Source organism: Bubalus kerabau, chromosome 1 (assembly GCF_029407905.1).
Source record: "Bubalus kerabau isolate K-KA32 ecotype Philippines breed swamp buffalo chromosome 1, PCC_UOA_SB_1v2, whole genome shotgun sequence".
Taxonomy (NCBI): domain Eukaryota; kingdom Metazoa; phylum Chordata; class Mammalia; order Artiodactyla; family Bovidae; genus Bubalus; species Bubalus kerabau.
Window position 1 is genome coordinate 219,060,560 of NC_073624.1, and position 20,646 is coordinate 219,081,205.

The window sequence follows — 20,646 nt, forward strand, 5'->3', positions numbered from 1 at the left end:
TGATCTTTGCTATATATGCTTAATTTTAATGAATAATGAAACAGGTGATAATCTTTCTTAATATTAAGACACACACTTGCCATATTACGGTAATGATCCAGTACAAGTTGATGAACATGAAATTTGTAGTATCTTCAGTAAACAGAGATTCCCTATTAACCCATTATCTTTAGCAGAGAAGAGGATCAGATCCTTCAGAAGGTTATTTATTTTTAAATCAATGCAGAAACCAAAAACGTTTCCTGGTTTATCACAAATCTTAACCTGATTTTACCAGTTAACTGAGCTTTTAAAAATCCTTCTGTGCAGGGCCGCAATGGAGACACAGACATAGAGAACAGGCTTGTGGACACGGGCAGGAGAGGGTGGGACTAATGGAGAGAGTAGCATGAAAACATATACACTACCATATGTAAAATAGAGAGCCAGTGGAAATTTGCTGTATGACTCAAGGATCTCAAACTGGTGCTCTGAGACAGCCTAGAGGGGTGGGATGGAGTAGGAGGTGGGAAGGAGCTTCAAGAGGGACGGGACATATGTATGCCTCTGGCTGATTCATGTTGATGGTATGGCAGAAACCAGCACAATATTGTAAAACAGTTATCCTTCAATTAAAAATAAATTTTAAAAAAGATCCTACAGTTTTTAAAGGAAAAAAAAAATCCTTCTGAAATATCTTTACATTTGAGTCATTTTATTTTTTCCTGGATTATTAGTAGCTTCAAAATTAAGGCCTTTTTAAATGACCTTTATATATTTAATTTGTATACCTATTTGTGCTTCTGGCAGCTTCCCAAATTACTATGCACAGCACATATTTAACAAGTAGATGGTTTTTTAGGAAGAAAACTGGTGTCTCAAAAACGATTGAAATATCTCAGCTACATGCTTCAGTTTGTTCTTTTCTCCATTATGGATTTTGTTTTCCCCAGGAAGGGAAAGTGGTAGTTCATACATTCATTCTGGTCTCCCCAGGATTTGGTGGAAAGGTTGCAACATATTCACTACAGTTCATTTAGTTCTGTGCTATAGTGGCCATGTAAAGGGACATGGCATAGTTATGCCATAGTGGAATGTTAATGGTGGTTGTAACACCTAAGCTTGTTAGACCTTATAGGCACATTTTCAGGTGTAATATGGCATGGGGCCTAGAAAAATCTAAAGGTAGTAAGCAAGGCTGGCTATTATCTGAGAAAATACTCAGATGAACCAGTAAGGCTCATTTCTAAGCTTATGCCTTTGAGGGGAGAGAGAAAGAAAGCAAGGTTATGGTATGTAACATTAGAGTTTCTTACCCAGTTTTAACATTTTTAGGATGAAATAGGTAACATTAGGTAAACCAGAAACTTGTCTTTTGCAACTGTAAGGAGGGAGAGGATATCTTTGAAAGAAATTTGGGAAAGCTGGTCTATTTGACCATTATATTCTAATATTAAGTTACTTAATCTTTGCCTCAACTCTTGTCACATTGAGTTGATACAAAGCCCGTCAGCCATGTGTAGGCGAGGTAAAACAAGAAGGGTCAAATTGCTGTTTCTGTTATCTACCAAATGTATATTGTATGATAATGTGTTGCCCATCCCACAGCAAACTTTTTAGTCCTACTTAGGAAGGTATAGGGTTTCCCAGATGGTGCTAGTGGTAAAGAACCTGCTTGCCAATGCAGGAGACATAAGAGACTCAGGCTCAGTCCCTGGGTGAGGAAGGTTCCCTGGAGGAGGGCATGGCAACCCACTCCAGTATTCTTGCCTGGAGAATCCCATGGACAAAGGAGCCTGCCAGTCTATGGTCCATAGGGTTACAAAGAGTTGGAATGACTGAAACAGCTTAGCATGTGTGAGGATACTGACTGAACTCAAGTCTCCCTGGGTTTTCAAAATATTTTTCTTAAGAATTTCTTTAATATCAGGTCCCCTGTTCTTCTCTGAAGTCTTCCAGCAGCATCTTGGTAACACTTCTTTCTAAAGTTCCTTATCCCCAGCTTTACCTGATGGCAGTATAGTGGATGACAGGCCTCATTTTCCCCTTTTGTACCTGCAGGTAACAATGCTGCTCTGTTCTTTTCTCTCTCTCATTGTCATTGGGGGAAAGAGGCTTCAGATGCCCATTCTGACTTGAATCTTATGAAATGTCATGGTTCTTAGTTTAAATTTTAATTTTCTAATGGCTGATGGAGGCATTGTATTGAACTAGACCTTCCTATTAAATTAATCGGAACGTCCTATTTCCTTTTAAATAGTTCTTAAATGTTCCCTTTTAAATAGTCCTTAAATTAGATTTTATCCTCCGCTGCTATTCTCTTCCAGCCTTACTCTAGATTAAATATAGAAAGTATTTGGTAGACAATATTTGAGGTTGTTTTTGAAAAGCCTTATATTTTCACTGATAACAGGAAAGCAGGAACTGATAATATGCCATGTAGATGACACACTAAGTCCTGTGACTTTTAAGCACGTCTTTGGTCACTGGTTTCTCATCTTGTTCATGTTAACAGGTGTCCCAGGGTATGATTTGAGAATGGCTATGAGGGGAAACATGAGGTGCCGTGGAAGCACCCCAGAGGGACACCTAAATGAAACTTAGGGTTGGAGGTGGCCACGGGGAACTTATACAAGGAAATGTGATACCTCATCTAAAGGATGGGTAGGAGTTAGAAGACGGATGGGAAGAGTATTCCAGGTAGGTGATCGAGACCTTGGCATGTCTGAAGAATTTAAATGTGTGTGGATGGATCATATCTTGAGTGACCAGAGGCAGTGAAGTGATGGGAGTGGCTCGGCTCTGGCAGGTTGAGTGTGCAGAATTAGAAGGAACCCTCTCATAGAAGAGCCCCGAATGGATCATGCAGAATCTTCAAATTAGTGTACTTTTCACCCTGGAAGTATTGTGGAAGTCTTCACTTTGTGTTTTTCCCTGGAAGCACTGTGTTTATTTTGTGCTGTTACTTTTTGGGCGTTCACCTGGGAACCTTTATCACATGGCGTCTAGGGAATAATGTGCCTTGAGATGCCACCTGCAGTGCAAGGGACATATTCCATCCCTTTCCAACTGGGAAGAGTTAGAATGAAGTTACGGAATGGACAGATGGTAGGGTATGGGCAAGGAATTGGTGGACCTATGTGCCGGACACAGTGCTGACACCTGGTATTGTAGCCATGCATTCCGGGAAACAAACTCTCTCAGAAGGACAATGCAGATAGTGGAGTTCAGTTTATTACACCGGCGGGCCCAAGGCAGAGTCTCCTCCTAGCCAAGGACCCCGACCAGTCTTTGTGAAAACCTTATATACCGCAGGCACTTGCCTTGTAGCTCAGTCGGTAAGGAATCTGCCTGCAATTCAGAAGACCTAGGTTCGATCTCTGGGTCGGGAAGATCCCCTGGAGAAGGAAATGGCAACCCACTCCAGCATCCTTGCCTGAAAAATCTTAGGGACAGAGGAGCCTGGTGGCTGCAGTCCACGGGGTCACAAAGAGTCGGGCACAACTGAGCGACTAACACTTACTTACTATATACCCCAAGTGTATACGGTTCCCTGAAACTAGTCTGAACAAAGGAAAAAGAAAGATACAATCAAAGTTAACCCATGATTCATGCCTTAAGCCTAGGTGGTTAACAGTAGACAATTATCAATAGGCTTGTGGTCATACCCCAATAAGCATAATAGAATGTATGATTCTATTCGGTTACACATATAATTAAGGTATTCTTTTAGGCGATGGAGAGCCCTGGGGATCTTCCTTCCTGGGGCCTGGTTTTCCAATTGGTTTGTCTTTCTGTAGATACTGGGCATATAGCTCAAAGTCCACAGTCCGGCCCAAGATGGAGTTCTGCTTTCAAGATAGAGCCTGTTCTGTTTCCTCTTTCAGTCTCACCTTGAATGGTTGAGAGTTGTAGATTTGTTTTAAGAGAATGCTTATTGTTTCTGAGGCAGGAGACAGTTTTTTGGAAGAGAAAAAAGTTTGTTCGCTCAGAAGTCACCACCAAAATGGGTAAAATCCTCCAGAAAATTCTAGTTCTTAATACTTTAAAAAAAGTTCTTTTAAAGTTCTTAATACTTTAAAAAAAGGTCAATGCCAAACTTAAATGTAACTTCCTGTATGACTTTTATGTACTGCTCTGACCACTGTTAATGTCATTCAGAAGTCCTGTCAGGCCCAGCACAATACAGGGTCTTGCTGAATTAGGAGTTGCTCTGAATTATTTTATCTCAGATTAGAAACCTTCTGAGAAAGAATTACTGCTAGTCCTGCCTGCTCCCGTGGATGCAGAGTACTCACTAAAGAATATCTAAATAAATAGAAGCAGGAGGAAGGTGAAGTGGCTTCCTCATGCTTCTCTTGAAAATGGGTTTTGAAAGCCCTTTTACTGTCTCAACCAAAACCTAGTTGCTTAGAGGCAGTCACAGCTAATAACCTTTGTCTCATCTGATATTTACTTGTTGAGGAGGAGATTTATGTTGAAACCCAAACATGCCTTATGTTTTTCTTAGAATGCCTTTGTCACTGCTTAGCAGGGGCATACATATCAAAACTGAGTGAGCCTAGGTGGTCTCTCTACTTGGTAGAATAGTTTCTCAGTTAGGTGGGAGCCAAGAATTTACTTAAATTCATTGGGCAACTTAACTTTGGTCTAGCCAAAGCTAGAAACAAAAGATCATAACAGCTTTAATCTCAAAGAGAAGATGTTATTTTACAGGTCAGCAAGCTTTCTGCTTTCGTCAAGCTTAAGTTTGTAAGTGTGTGTACTCACCTCTATTATAAATGATTGTAACTATAAACTTGCTGTTTGGACTGGTTCTTTGTTTTTTTCTTTTTAAAAGGATGCTTTGATTTAAAAGATGATCTATTTAGTATAACCTAAAAACGTCAGTAAATAACTGCTTCTGAACTGTGGCGCGCGCGCGCGCCCCCCCCCCCCCCCCCCCCCCCCCCATTAATGAGGCATAAGCCTCTATTTCCTAAAGTAACAAGAAAGACAAATTAATTTTTAGGATAGTATGACAAAGGATTAACAGATTCATGTTGTGTGTTGCATCTTAAAGTGAATTTTGCTGTGTGAATGTAATTCCCTCAAAAGTCAAGATTAAGAATTTGCTTTTATATAACTTTCTAAGTAAATCCTTCTCCCCAAATTGAGGACATTTCTGGCATTCAGTGGTTGCAAGTAATTAGGTGCTCATGAGGTCGTTGAACTCAACCTTTGAGTTTCAGATAACATGTTTTCTGAAATAAATGATCTGTTAGGAACCCCCCCCCCCCCCCCCCCCCCACACACACACACACATAGCTAGATATGACAGATTGTACTAGGTTTACTTCTGAATGAATGCTTGGGTTTCTAAGAAATGTGCTGAGATTTTCCTGATTTAAGCATTAATTATGAGGTCAGTTTTTTTTGTTTTTTTTTTTGTTTTTAACTTTAGCCACCTTTGCCTTAGATCTTGTATTTTGATCTTTGAGGTTGTCAGTAACTAATTATGCTTGTCAAGTTCTTTTCTCACTGATGCCCATGAATAAATCACAGTTCATTCCTAAAGGTAGAAGAAATTCTCATACTTCCTCAGTTTTTGTTGAGATTTTTTTTCTTAAACCCATTAATATTAGTGAATTACTTAATTTTATTGACAGTACAGGTCGAGAAAAGATTTGGAATGTGACCCTGACTAGATTTGATAGGGACCATATCAATGTATTGCTTGTATTTCAACTTTTAATGTTTTGTCTCCTCCTCTCTTTTGCTGCATAACCTATATCCCTAAATATTCCTTCTCTTTTTTCCTAATAGTCCAGAGATAGAGGCAGAGGGACAAGTATCATTGTCCACATTCAACAGATGGGGGATAAGGGAGAAATTGAATAACAAATGTTAAAAGGCACTCAGAAAGTGTATAACTACATCTTCTTGGCTCTTCATCTGCTATACTGACTTAGGTAGATGGTATATGTATATCAGAATACCTTGAGGGCACCCATGGCTAGAGGAACACTGGGTTAAGTTCCTTTGTCCATTTGTATCTCTTCTGTAATTACTACATGCTTTACAGAATGAACCACATTTGTTGACTGGGCACTTTGTAAGGAAAAGCTTTTAATATATTTCATAGTTTAACCTGATGTCTTACAAGGTATTTCTAAGCACATGGCTAGCCAGCTCTACTTGGGATGACTACCTTTGTCCCTTTTCTTTCAATTACCATCAATTTTGATTCTGCTTAGAATGTTCCCCAAGCAAATGTCCACTCAGCCCCCTGCCCTCTTAAGAAATGCTGATTTATATAGCATTATACTCTCTCAGAGTGGCCGATATGTTCTTTTCTATGCAATGCAGTTGCATTAAGCTTAGCCTAGACTTTTTGCGTAATCTTACAAAGCATTCTTATTTGGCCTATATGATATATAGTATTAACTGAAGTAGTCTTATAAAGCACTTTTTTATTTGAGCTGCATAAAATACATTATTAACTCCTATCCATTATGATACATCTTTGTTTTAAAACTTATTGTTTCACATTGTTTTAGTGCCAGGTGCCATCTTTCACATTTTGACATTCCTTATATCTTAAGAGTTCATCAAAATCAGATATTACCTTTTCTTGCCTGCAATTCAAGGAGAACTGGTTCATTAATGAAATTGTATGCTGAACCTTGAATTAAAATATACATTTAATTTTTCTAGCAGAACTTTAAGCAAAAGTCTTGCCTTTTGGCTTCTCTTGTTTTGGCAAAACTCCCTCAGTTTCCATCATGAAATAATATGGAGCCTAAGAGTTGGGTTAAAATTAGGGTTTTATGAACAAAGCCACATGGTGCTCTCCTCACCCCAATGTATATCCCAACTTGGGGCTTAAAAAATTGATTTTTCAGTGTTGATTTGAACTTAGTTATTGACTGCCATTAAATTTTCTTATAAATTACTGCAATGTGCACCTCTTTCCTTGTTTTCCAGGCTGGACGTAAAGAAAGAAGTGATGCACTCAATTCTGCAATAGATAAAATGACCAAGAAGACCAGGGACCTGCGTAGGCAGGTAAGCTGAGAGAAGTGCTGATTGCTTTCCCAAGTTCTTGGTTTTGTTATTTTGGTTAAAATTCCAACAAATACTGGACCCATATGCTTTCTTGAATTAAAGGATGACTTTTCACTGGAAATTTGACTGTTTTGTTGCTAATAAGCTTCTGTTAAATGGCTACTAAAAATCTCCTGGGGACCTGGAGTAATACAGTCCTACTGGAATGGACTGAATAAATTATGCTATAAAAATGATGCTCAGGTAAGAAAATCAACTTAAAATGACTTGGGGACCTCAGAAAATACCCTGAAGGATCTTGTGATGTTAACTTACAAACAGTAGAGATAGAAATTGAAATTATGTATTTGACTTGCCCCTTTCTGATTTTGATTCTTGGTGAAGATGTGTTTCTAGTACAGATATGCTGAATATAGTTATTTGGGGCTCTGAATTTTCTGAGTTTGTAAGTATAGACATCTTTCTTTTCATTTAATGTTAAAGAATCTCATTAACATTTTGGGAGCAAATTGAGTATTAATCTTGAAAAAAAAGATAGGATTGACTTCGTAAAGCAACATTAAGACTTAAAAAGAAGTTGTAATTGTTGTAATACAAACAATTTCCATACTTAGTGGAGAAATACTTTATTGTTCATGTCTGGTATATAGCAGAATTAAAGATGGAATGTAGCTACCCATCATCCTTTTGGTAAAGTAATATCACACATGGTTATAAAGATAACTTTTCAGTTTTAAGGTTCATAGTGTGCTAACCCTGTTCAGAAAGTGCTAACACCCTCTCCCTTCTCATTTTTATTTAGCCAATTAGGCCAATTATATTCCAAGGCTATGTGCTAATTCAACCTAGAGGTCATTTCTGTTTAGTTTTTTTTTTTTTTTTTTTTTACTCCTTTAAGATAGAAGCTTTAGTTTTGTAATTCCTAAGAAAAAAGGGTTTTATTTTGAAAACTGAGATTCTGTAAATGCTTTAACTGTAGTATAAGCTGTTATCTCCGCAATTGTGTTTCCTGTGTTGCAGATTATATAACTGCATGGCTTACATGAGGGGTTCTCATATAAGTGCAGCCAAACTGTCATGAATTTCCATTAGATTTAAAAGTGCAAGAGAAGAAAGCAGTCTAGCTTTTTGGTAGAAACAAAATCAAATTTTTACAATTTAATTATTAGCTCCGCAAAGCTGTCATGGACCATGTTTCAGATTCATTTCTGGAAACCAACGTTCCACTTTTAGTATTGATTGAGGCTGCGAAGAATGGAAATGAGAAAGAAGTTAAAGAATATGCCCAAGTTTTCCGTGAACATGCCAACAAATTAATTGAGGTAAGTGTGTTAGCCGTTTTGTTAACTATGGGTAACTTGGTGGAGTGTGGTGATTTTTAATCATATTATTGAATCAGCTAAAGAATTTAGGGACTCATGTTATTTACAATATGTGTAAGACAAAAATATTTTTCATAATTACTTAAATATCTATCCCAAACTACCATTTTGCTAAGTTTATGTTAATTATGTACCTGATTAAATAAAAATAGTCCCTATTCCTGGAATCTTAACATTTCCACTTAGTGTTAATGCAGATACAGATAGATCATGACATGCTTAATCTCAGAAGACACTGGAGAAAATAGTGGCTAGAAGCTGGAGTTTAGAAGTCATACTGCCTGGGCTTGCATCTTGGCAAGTTACTGAATCCCTATGAACTCCATTTCTTTTCCATAAAATGAGAATATACTAATGATGCCTATCTAGGTATTATTTTGAGATTTAAGAGATGATGTGTGTCAAGTGCTTAACCCTTTGCATGAGAACAGCCTCCTCTCCATCACGCTTTTTTAAAACTAAAGAAATTGGGAACTTCCTGGCCTTCCAGTGGTTAACACTTTACACTTCACTGCCAACGGCACAGGTTCAATCCCTAGTTGGGAACTAAGGCCCCACAAGCCATGCGACACAGCCGCCACCTCCTGGCCCTAAAGAAAGAAACAGCCCTAACATGCTATTAATTAGATATGTTTGAATAGTAGAAATCTGTATGTTAGTGTTGGTTTGTTAAGGTGACAAGAAGAAAGAGTAAGTCGCTATTTAATTTCCAGATAAGTTAGGCTTGCTCCTACCTTTTGATTACTGAAATTATATTACTGTTTAATTGATTCATTATTACTATATTTCAAAAGTTTGACACATAGTAAGTATATGGCAAGTTATTTAATTTTGTAGCCCAAATGTAAAACACCTAATATTTGGAAGAGATATTCTATAGACCATTTGGTAAGTTGGTCATTATGTAACAACAGAAAATGAGCCTTTTATGTAAAATGTGTTTCTTGTACACTTGGATTTATAGTGATATTAGGCCAGGTTAATACTGTAAAATAGTCTAAGGAAAGCATCAGTTATTACATTAAACATGTTAATAATTTTACATCTAGTTTTCTTTGAACATTGAGCATTATCCTTAACTGAATTAATTATGTACAAAATATGTAGGTCAGTCTTCTATTCAAGTTAATGATTGTGGCATTTGGTCCAAAGGCTTGCAGTTTGTGTCTCCATTAAGCATAATCTTTTCACAATAGTTGTATGACTGCATGAGGTATAACCTCTAAATATACAAAGATTGTCTTCAGGAAGCCAGCCTCCCGTAAGTAGCCTGCATCTCAGAAAGTGTGCCTGTGAGATAGGAAGCAAGGATGCTGCCAGCCCACAGCCTGGGGTAAAAGGCTACTGGAGTGGCATGGGAAAGGGCATCTGAAAGGGTGTGGCAGGCTGAACCTTCAGGGCAGTCCTGGTCTGTTCTTCAGCTGGAGGAAGGTCACTTTTTAAGGACTTGCTGTACAATCCTTATCCTCTCCATCCAGCAGAACTGACACTTGCTGAGCACCTACTGTGTACCATGTATGGATGCAATATATGCAAATACAGTGTACATTCCTCATTTCTCAGGTAAGGAAACTGAGACTTAGGGAAGTTAAGTAACTTAAATCCCTCTTACACTGAAGGCTGTGCCACTTGGGCTCACTGGTGTAGTAGACAGCCTGTGCCCAGGAAGAAGCACTAGGTGGGCCTAGTGGCTTTGCAGACCTTGCTCTAGGAACTCTGTCAGTGCTCATACTTTTTATTTCATTCTGAACTAACCAGGCACCCAGTAGTGTTCAGAGTTGGATATTCCCTGTCACAGCTCACTTCTGACTTGTTTCTCACCTCTCTCCCCTCTCAGTGACCTCCACCCCTACCATCCCCCACACATAATATATGTATATTAAACGACGCGTGGCCTAAGGTAATGACACCCCACTCCAGTACTCTTGCCTGGAAAATCCCTTGGACAGAGGAGCCTGGTAGGCTGCAGTCCATGGGGTCGCCAAGGGTCGGACACGACCGAGCGACTTCACTGTCACTTTTCACTTTCATGCATTGGAGAAGGATATGGCAACCCACTCCAGTGTTCTTGCCTGGAGAATCCCAGGGACGGGGGAGCCTCGTGAGCTGCTGTCTGGGGTCGCACAGAGTCGGACATGACTGAAGCGACTTAGAAGCAGAAGAAGAAACCAAAGGCCTTATAGTACCATTCTGCAAACATTTAAATTACTCCATGGTAATAGAGGTACTAAGATAAATAATTGCATGTGTGCATAAAAACAAAATGAATTTTTAGTGTTTGTTATAGAAGCCTCATATTCCTGATTCAAAGAGTAACTTGATTCTTCAATGACAGGCCTTCTCCTCCCCACACTAGTACTTTTGTATTGTAATGAAACACTGAATTAGAGAGAGACTTGTTTTAAGCAAAGGTAAAATACTCCATTGTGATTATTTTGTTAATCTCCTGCCATCTTCCTTTCTTTCTATTAATTTCCCGTCTTGAGTGGAATAAACGTCTGCAGCCAGCTTTGGTTTTAGGGCTATTTGCTGTTTTTTTCCTGAGGGTTTGGAGGAAGTGAGAGTGCTAAGTGAAAGTTGGGAAGGGCTGGTGTTGATAGGCCTCTGGCAGGAAAGGAAGGGCTCAGATTCTGCAGCCACTGAGAATTCTGCCAGACTCTTTTGTTCTAAAATAATACAGTTCTGCCACTAACTACTTGGAGTTAGGATAGACTCCACAGGTAGAGGGCATAAAGCCCAGTAAGATTGAGCTCATTGTAGATGCCAGCTGCAAATTAGGGGGTCCCTATCCCATCTGTACTTCGGACCCAACTGTGTATAAATTTGAGGATTCCCATGACCAACTCACTCTCTGTTCACAAGACTGCCCTCATTACAAATGCCAGCTGCAAGTTTGGGGGTCCCCAGTCCACCCAATCTTCGGATCAGCCAGCTACAAATTTGGAGGATTCCTTTGGCCCACTTCAGGTTCAATAATTTGATAAAACAGCTCGTAAAACCCAGGAGAGTGTTCTCCTTATGACTCCCATTTTAGTGTAAAGGATGCAAATCAGGACCATCCAAATGGAGAGACACAGAGGGTGAAGTATGGGAAAGTCTCAGAGACAGTGTTTCCTGTTTTCTCTCAATGGATCACCCTCCTGGCACATCGATGATTCAGCCTGGAAGCTCCACTGAGTTTCAGTGTCCAAAGATTTTATTGAAATTTCATTACGTAGGTGTGATTGATAGAATCCCTTTCTCCCCTAGATCTAGGTTTTTCCTGAAAGCCTCAGTTCTCTAATCACATGGTTGACATTGGCCTCCTCTTCGTGAGTTGTCTCATTAGTCTAACATGTAGTGGCTCACCTCGAGTTACCTCGTTAGCATAAGTGATGAGTAGCAAAGACAGTCCTCAAATCTCCTAAGAATTCAGAAGTAATCCAGTGCAAAGACTACACTGTGTGTGTGTGTGTGTGTGTGTGTGTAGACACACAACAACTCCCCATCTTGAAGGTACATGGAGTATATGGTTTTCGGTTAGCTTGCTACCCAGCCATAAACACCACACAGGATAAGTGAGACAGGGCAGATTTGTGTGCTGCAGCTTTATGTTGATCCTATTTGTGGCCAATTACCCAGTGATTTACCGCTTGTCTTATCTGGTGTTCCTTGCATTGTTCTACTTTTCGCTGGAGGTTTGCCCTTATGGAGCCTAGTTTTCTGATTGAGTCCATCTCTTCTCTGTGAAGTAAGAGGTCCTTTCTCATAGAAGTATTGATTGTCCCTCTGGTGTGTAAATCCCATTCTGTTTAATACCCATGCATTGACACTTAACCTTTCTTAGACTCCTTCAGCAGTGGGAGACTCCCTTTTTCCAGAGCATCACATTCCACTGGTGGATTCTCTGGTTGTAGGAATGGGGGGGCCACAGTCGTCTTCTCTGGAACTACTCCTGTCCATCTTTTTATTGCTGCGCACAAGTGAATTGAGAGGAGCTATAAATGTAAAATATATACCTGATTTCAAAGATATGATATGGAAAAAGAATATACTTAACAGATATCATTAACTTTTTAATTGATTACATGTTGAAATGTATTATCTTGAGTTTAAGTATTTTTTCTAATCTCACCTCTTAATGTGGCTCACATTGTATTTCTGTTGGACAGCACTAGTCTGGATGATTTCCTCAGGCCTTTGAGAGGCTCTCTTCATTCTGCCTCTTCTCTGAATGCTCTCTACTAAAGTGCCAGCCCTTGTCAAACACTTGCTCCATGGGTGGGTGGATAGACGGAGTCGGACTGCCAAAGCTGCCATTGGGCAGTGACCTCACGGTCAGCCAGCTCCAGGGTTTGCCTTCAGAGGTACGGCTGCTCAGGTGCATCTTCTCAGTTCTGGTCATTGTGGGGGCAGTTGGGTTTTTTTGGAGTCTCTCTATTTTGACACTCATCCAGAATAAACTTCTTAGATTCAGTCTAGTGTTCTATCTGTCAGGACTGTTGCTGGCTTCACTGTTAATATTATTGACAACACCTTCCAAACTAGTCATTTCTTTCTTTTTTAAAAAGTAAGCATATCTTTTCTCCTTTTATCCAATCTGATGTTTATAAAATACTGTCTGAGACAAGGCATAGGATAGAACCTTTCACATTGCCACTAGAAATCATTGTGTTGTTTGTACAATTCTTTGTATATAGTTTACTGCTCAATCAGTTACAAATTCCTTAATTTTTGTCCCCCCAATAAAATAATGTAAAAAGGTTATGCCTTAATTTTGGATGTCATGTAAAGTTGCTTTGAATGTATTCATGGTTTCTGAGTAGTATTAGGGATAGCATTCACTGAGAAATGGGAACCTTTTATGGTACCTTCTCTGTACACCACATTTTGAAAATATGAGATTAGTTTGAAGAATAAAAATCACATACTGACTCTTAAGATTTTAGGAGCAGAAGTGAATTTCTCCAGCCCCTCTGTGTGGGCATAGTATTTGGAAGGTTGTGTGGTGCCTGCTGCCTACCAGATCCTTATTAAATGACTTTGTGATTTTACTGGAAAAAGCAAATAACAGTGTTTGCTGTGTGACTGTCTTATTTTCTCAGGGTCTGACTAAGACCTCTGACACCTCACTACAGTTGTCAGTGGGATCTGTTAGCTCCACACATGGTATTGAGTTCCTTTTCTTATGTGAAGGGCACATAGAGGTTGTGCGTCTCAAGGCCAGTGAGTAGGGGAGCAGGAGCTAAGGGTCAGTATTAATGAGCTGGTGACCCTTCTCGCCACCGTTTTCTTCTGTTCTGGAACATAGCACTGAGGGCTTGTCTTTCATCTGTTTATGAAAGGGCATGGCTATGCTTCATAATAACAGTAACACCTTTTCTACCTGATTTTCTCCCATATCAAATTAATGATTTCTTTATGTTGCTTGTCAATTTAGTGTATTGAGGTGAAAAATTTGTTTTCTGTCAGAAATATTAACCTTTTTGTCATTAGTGCAATATCCACATGTCCTTTTTAATTGCCTCATTCTTTGCCTACCTCCTTTGTGAGCAGCTTAATAACTAAAGAGGAATCAGTTTTCCTCTTTTAATTTTGCTGTCTTCTGGGTCCTTTTTCAGTTTCACAAATTGAGAGTGAAATAGGAAAAATATAATTCATGAAATCTTGCCTATAAAAACTATCATTTAGTATCCCTTTCCCCTCAGTCCCAGACATTGTATTAAAACAGGCCTCTTATTATAATGAACTTGCTACAATAAGATAGTATTTTATTCTTTGTCTTGTGAATTAAGAACCAAAAAGTAAATATAATTGGTACAATTTTGAGCTGGATTATCATTATTTGCTATGCCACTCCCCCAGTCCCCCCCATCCCAGGTCCAAGTATTTCCCATTTTCTGGGACTTCATAGGGTATGGCTTTATTGGCTTGAAATGTGTATTTTAACTGCAAATTGAGTGATCTGCATTATAATTTTTATTCTGTGGTGTGCTGATAATACGCAGGAAAGTGACCTTGAAGAAGCCTCTGTAAGGAGCATTTGAATTAAACAATGACCTTATACTATCTACCTGTGACATCTTGGATATTTTCTCAGTATCTCAGTACAATACTGTAGGCTGAAATTCTTGCAAACAGCAAATCAAATGAAGCTTCAATTTTCTAGTACTGTAGGATGTTTGCATGAAAGCAGTGAAGTATTCTTGGGGGAGAATGCTGACCTTTAAATTAGGAATAACTTCCTAAGCATATTGAGCTTAATTTTCTCAAATTTTCAAGGGTGTCCAATTTCAGATAAATGGGGTGTGTAAGACAAAGGTGTCTTGAATGTACTATTTTAACACCTTAACCCAAAACAAGCTTTTTTGGCTGAATTTAACCACCTACTCAAATTTTGGGATGGTCAGGTGAAGGTGATGGTTGCATTTTGTTCTTAAGAAGCATTGAGAATCTTTTCTCTTAGGGCCTTGGTAGGAATGATTAAGGAATCGCTCTGCTTCAGAAAAGAGTGTAATCCTGTTGCCTCACCAGTAGAGTTGATGGACTAGTGTTTAGGCAGGCACCATTCTTAGCTTTACTGACTGATTATTCAGGAGGTTAGACAGAAATAGGGAACTTGTTCAAGTGGTCCATATAGTAACACGTAAATGGAAATGATGACAGTTTCATCTGAGTGGTTATCTATACATGAAAAAAAAAAGCTTTTTAAAAGTATCAGATAACAAAACTGTCTAAAATAGTTTATGATGTTTTAGTAAATTCAAGTTCTAATCCTGTTACCGGAGATCCTTATATTTATATCCTGCCTTTTCTTAAAATTTGATTTGGTATGGCTCATTTTGAACAAAAACATAAGATAAGGCAGATGTTGAAAATCATGATGCAGATGAGAAGTAATACACTTCTCATCTAAACTATAATTGCCATGCTTGTGTTTCATTGTGGCATTGCACTTCCTGGTAGCATGGAGGAAAGGAAGAAACACAATTGGTTGTCTAGTTTTTGTCTTTAGAATGGAGGAAGTATACCCGCTTTTTCATGGGAAATAAGCCTATTGTAAAAACGTAAAAAAAATTCCTAATGTGGCACTTTCACATAAGGGACAGTGAATGAGTTAATAGATAGGGCCCTCAGTATTTTAGTAATAAATGTAGTGGCAGATACCATGCATTTTTTCCCCCCCTTGTACATTCTCTCTAAAAAGGCAAGGTCATAACATTCAGTTGACGCCAAGTTGAGTCCAAACATCTGTTATTTTTTGAGGGGCTAACCCAGCATTTGTCCTTCAGCCTCCCTATGAAAATATTAGAGGAACTAAGGGGCTGTGAGTCCAGTGCTTTCTCCCGATCACGCCAGTGTAGCTTGCTTTCTTTTTTAAAATAATGTTCAACCCTTCTGTTTCTTTGTGCTTTAAATGTGTCCTGTAAATAGCATAAGTTTAGTTATTGTTACTCAGGTTAGCAGGGTTTTTTGTTGTTGTTGTTTATTACGGAGTTTTGTTCACTGAAGTGTGGCATGACATGTGGATTCATTCTTACTACTGCGTTTTTATTCTCTCTTTCCTTTTAACTCACTGCTTTCAATCCCTCTTCTATTTCTGATTCTATTTTTCTCTTTTGGATTGGTTGAGTCCTCCCACTTCTTCCTATTTTTTCACGCCCTCTTCTTGTTTGGAAATCATACACTCTGTTTACTAGTAGCAACTCCAGATATTTTTAAGCATGTATGTTTAACTCAGAGGTTGAGGTTAGTGAGTATCTTTTTCTCCTTCTGAAACAATATGAGAATCTCAGAATGCTTTAACTTTAGTTATTCTCTAACTTAAATATTCTTGTACAGTATTTCATTTCTCTAATTTTTAGCCCCATGAGTTAGACACCATTGGTGTTTCTTTAATAACTTATTTCAACTTTGCATAAATTTTACTTGATACCCTATTTTCATGGCTTCTCATTTCTTCTTGGACATTAAACCTTATGGGATTGTTTCCTTTTCCCTGAAGCATCTTTGTATGAAACGCCTTTAGTTGAGGCAGGAAAGATCTGCCTGGAATAAGTGCTCTGAGATTGTTTTTGGTTTTGTTTTGTCTTAATTTTTTATTTTGCCTTAATTCTTGAAAAAATACAGTAGTTTATTGGACATATAATCGTAGGAGGATTTCCGCCCCACTATCCTCTTCAGGGATTTGATGATGATATTACCCTTTCTCTGGCTTCCATTGTTGCTGTTCAGAAAGCAACAGGAAGTCTCACTGAGCTTTTTTTGTAGATAATTTGTTTTTACTTTCTGGCTGTTTTTAAAATCATCTTGGCTTTGTTCTAAAGCTTTACTTCAGTGTATCAGAGTGTAGATTTCTTTTTTATTTACTCTACTTAGAAATCTGTCTTCCCAAATCTAAAAATTGTTTTATCCTCACCTACCTCTTTGAGTATGGCCTCTTCCCCATTCTCCCTGTATTCCCTCCCGAAATCCTCAAAGTTGAATAGTAGACGGTCTCAATTTATCTTGCATGTCTCTTAATTTATGGATTCCGTGTCATGAAAATGTCTTAGTTTTCCTGAATAATTTCTTCAGTTTGACCTTCCAGATGAATAATTCTCTTTTCAGCAGTTTCTTGTCAGTATTATTTTAAATTTCTAGAAATGGTAGTCACTATTACTTTTCTCTTGAAATTCTATTTTGATCCTTCTCAAATCTGCCTAGTTATTTTTGAGTGTGTTTTTTCTTTTCTATATTTTGTATGCTTTGTTATTTCCGTTAATGTAAAAAAACATTTTTTAATACTCCACTTTTGATCATTTGATTATTTGCAGTCATGGATCTGATTACACAGTTCTTTTGCTTACTTTTGCCCAAGATCCCTATTTCCTTGTATGAAAGTGAAAGTAAAAGTTGTTCAGTCGTGTCTGACTTTCCCACTCCGTGGACTATACAGTCTGTGGAATTCTCCAGACGAGAATACGGCAGTGGGTAGTGTTTCCCTTCTCCAGGGGATCTTCCCAACCCAGGGATTGAACCCAGGTGTCCCTCATTGCAGGCGGATTCCTTACCAGCTGAGTTTGGTGGGTTCACATTTCTGGTATTCACATGTGGGAGTTCTTTGATGCCTGGGTTTAGATTACCTTCCATCACCAAAAATTTCCATTGATATTTACTTCTGCCAGTTGCTTGTAGATACTAATACATGATTGAGGTATAATTTACAGACCATAAAATTCACCCATTTTAAGTGTACAATTCAATTGTTTTTACTAAATTTACGTAACTCTGCAGTCATCATCATAGTCCAGTTTGGAACTTTTCTGTCACCCATGTGTGCTTCACTTTTGGGTAAGCTATCTTATTCCTCCTAATAAGACTGTCAGAAGACCCTTTCCTGGAAATTGGAAAGTTAGAAGCTTAATCTCTGTTCCATCATCATTTCTTCTATGGGTTTGGAAATGATTGTTAAAAATGTCTTGTGTGGTTCTGATATTTATGTGATGTGCAATTGGAACTTCTCTCTTCCTATATGACAAGTTTAGAAAAGTTGATTTTATTATTACTTTGGGTTTTTTTTGAGAGTACAGATCGCTTAACCATTTTTAAAGAAATCTCAGGTGGTAGCTTGACCTAAAACCATGTAGCAAGTGATAGAGGTTTTGAGCTTCAACTTTATGGCTTGCTGCTCAGGTTGTGGGGTCATTACTTAGACTTAAAAGCTTCCGGTTTCACAGTTCTTCTTACTTGTTTCACCTCCACAACAGGTATAGACTACTATGAGAGTAGGTCATTAATTTATTACTAAGAACAAAAAGAAATCTCTTCTTTTCTTCCTGTAAAGGTTCCAGTTTAAGGGGCAGTGGGAAGCAACTTGTGTTTGACTTTAATTTTATTTTATTTTATTTTATTTTATTTATTTATTTTTTTTTTTACTTTAATTTTAAATTTATTTAAAGTCACCAACACATGTATAACAGGAAAATTTGTCATAATTACATAGTTTTTCTGCCTTATAACTTTGCTTAATAACTTTTATTTAATAAAGAAGTTCTGGAGCTTTCCTCAATGTCTGAAAAGTTGTCTTTTCTGTCATGTACAGATGTCATATTTGTTGATTTTACACAGCCTGGCTGTGACAGTTTTTTTCCACACAGCACAGATTATTACTAAACCCAGCAAAAGCCCAGGGCTGTTTTTTGGGGTAGTTGAATGTTTTATGAAATGTTGTGCTTGTCTACAAGGTCCACACTTAAATGGAATAGGCAGAGGTGGTGCAGAAGCAGCGTCACAATTTCAAAGGTGGGAGTCATAGTGTCAATCTTAGCCTACCTCTTAGATTAGTGGGAATCAAAGACATTTAAATTATTAATACATGAAGTTACTGTGGTTGCAAAGATAAGACAATTTATTCCCAGAGCAAATTAGAGACTCATCACTCTCCAAAGTCTCAGCTCTGTTAGGTTCTCTATGGAAGTCAGCTGCTTTGAGTGTTTTTAATTCAGATTTTAGAAACTTCTTCAGTCTAGTTAGCTGCTATCCAAATTTCTAGAGCCCCACAAAGAGATTATTTAGGAAGCCCCTTCCCTTATACCCAGCTTTCATGGCAGTCAAGCCTGGCACTAGTATATGAATTTAGCTTCTAAGAGAGCTGTGGTTGAAATGTTGCATTTGCACATTTGTCATGGTAAGAAGTGAGTAGCCCTGTCCCTGGAGGGTGAATTGAAGCTTATTCATCTGGAGAAGACTGTCAGTGACAGGCGCCCGCTTCCTCCTCCCAGGGCAGGTGGCGTAGCCTCCTGAAACAGGCGGTGTACTCTTGTAGAACATTACTGCTTCAACAGTACATCAGAAACACTTTAATGTCTTAAAATAAAGAATAAGTCTTCCATAACTTTTGTTTTGTTAGGATTTGTGTCGGAAAACAGGAATGATGGTGTACAGAATTCAATTTGTTTCTTAACTTAAATATTTTTTTCTGAGTTTTACAGATTTATAAAATTGGGAGAATATGAAATTGTGTGGTGGCCAGAGAGTTGAAGGCAGAAACAGTGACAGACCTTCCTGAATCTAACATTTGACTGGCCTCCTAAAATTAAAATGTTGGGCATGGGGCGGGACCAGGTGTCTTTGTTAGTCCCAAATTGCTAATTCAGTCATCAGCCTCCAATTTTATATTTGGTTTCAAAATGCTTTCTTATTTGGTTTCAAAATGCTTTCTTAAGGCAGTGAAGCAATAGAAGCTATGGTTTCATAAACACTTCTAATTAAAGCTTTCTCCTTCAGTAGAGCACCATAAAATGTATATTTGAGGAATAATGTTTGTAAACGTTTTATGTCATATTTTGCAGCACTTTAAAGCAAAGAAATAGAAATCAACAATCAGCTCTATAGGTTGTCATCATGAATAGAAGTGCCTCTTTGCTCAGGTCCAGTTGACACTGGAAAGTGGAGTTGGAACCTTCAGGGAGTGTAAATGTTACTTCTGTATGTGATTTTGAAGGCCCCTACACATTAAAATCTGACTTAATTTTCTTTTTCCATACATTTTTGTGTTTAAATTGCATGTTCTTTTGTTTCTCCTTATGATTAAGCGTTGCAGGATTCTAGTTATGATAGTTAGCAGTCTTACAGAAAGCTGATAATCCCTAACTGTAACACTGCAAACAACAGTAATGGTATATAATTTTTCTTGTGTCTTTATGTGTTTAACTTGGGTGAAGCAGTGAAAATCAAAGATTATTGCAATTGCCCTTGTTTACTCTGGCATTTTAAGTTTTCAGAGTGTGCTTCTGATACTCAACTACCTACGTGTCTATCATTCATTACTCAGTTTGCAACTGGGGAGAAGGTATCTCTTAGCACCATGTATTCAGTTGGTCCTTGGTATTGCTAACAGAATTGGCAAACCTGTTTATTTAGAAACATGGATAAGTGGTCACGGCACTAGCAGCCACTACAGAGCAACATTCTCAGCACAGCCAGAGCTTCAGCAGAAGAAATATGACACAACTTGGAAAGATTGTCTCTGGCTACACGAGCAGTGTCATTGAGGCAGTTGGATGGGAAGGTAAAGATTTTAGTTCAAATGAAGTAGCATCATTCAGGAAAGAGTCCAGCTGTCAGTGCTTTGAAGAAACCAGTTGAAGGACAGTTTTATTCTTATCTATGGGATATCATCTCTGTTTCTTTTCCCATTTCTTATGAGGATGGCCTTACCTCCATCTCAATGTGTTAATGCTATTCTTTTTTATTTGAAAAATAGCCTTGCGTTCAA

The 20,646-nt window shown here is 38.2% G+C and overlaps 1 protein-coding gene across 4 annotated transcripts in view; it reads left to right on the top strand.

Annotated features, from left to right (window-relative positions):
• The window catches only part of CTNNA1 (catenin alpha 1), a 329,686-nt gene that overhangs the window by 273,650 nt on the left and 35,390 nt on the right, over positions 1–20,646 (top strand). For all 4 annotated transcript variants that reach the window (XM_055554916.1, XM_055554907.1, XM_055554917.1 and 1 more), the window contains 2 exons: positions 6,946–7,026; positions 8,196–8,348. In XM_055554916.1, the coding sequence (XP_055410891.1) occupies positions 6,946–7,026; positions 8,196–8,348 (234 nt within the window). The remainder of the gene's footprint in view (positions 1–6,945; positions 7,027–8,195; positions 8,349–20,646) is intronic.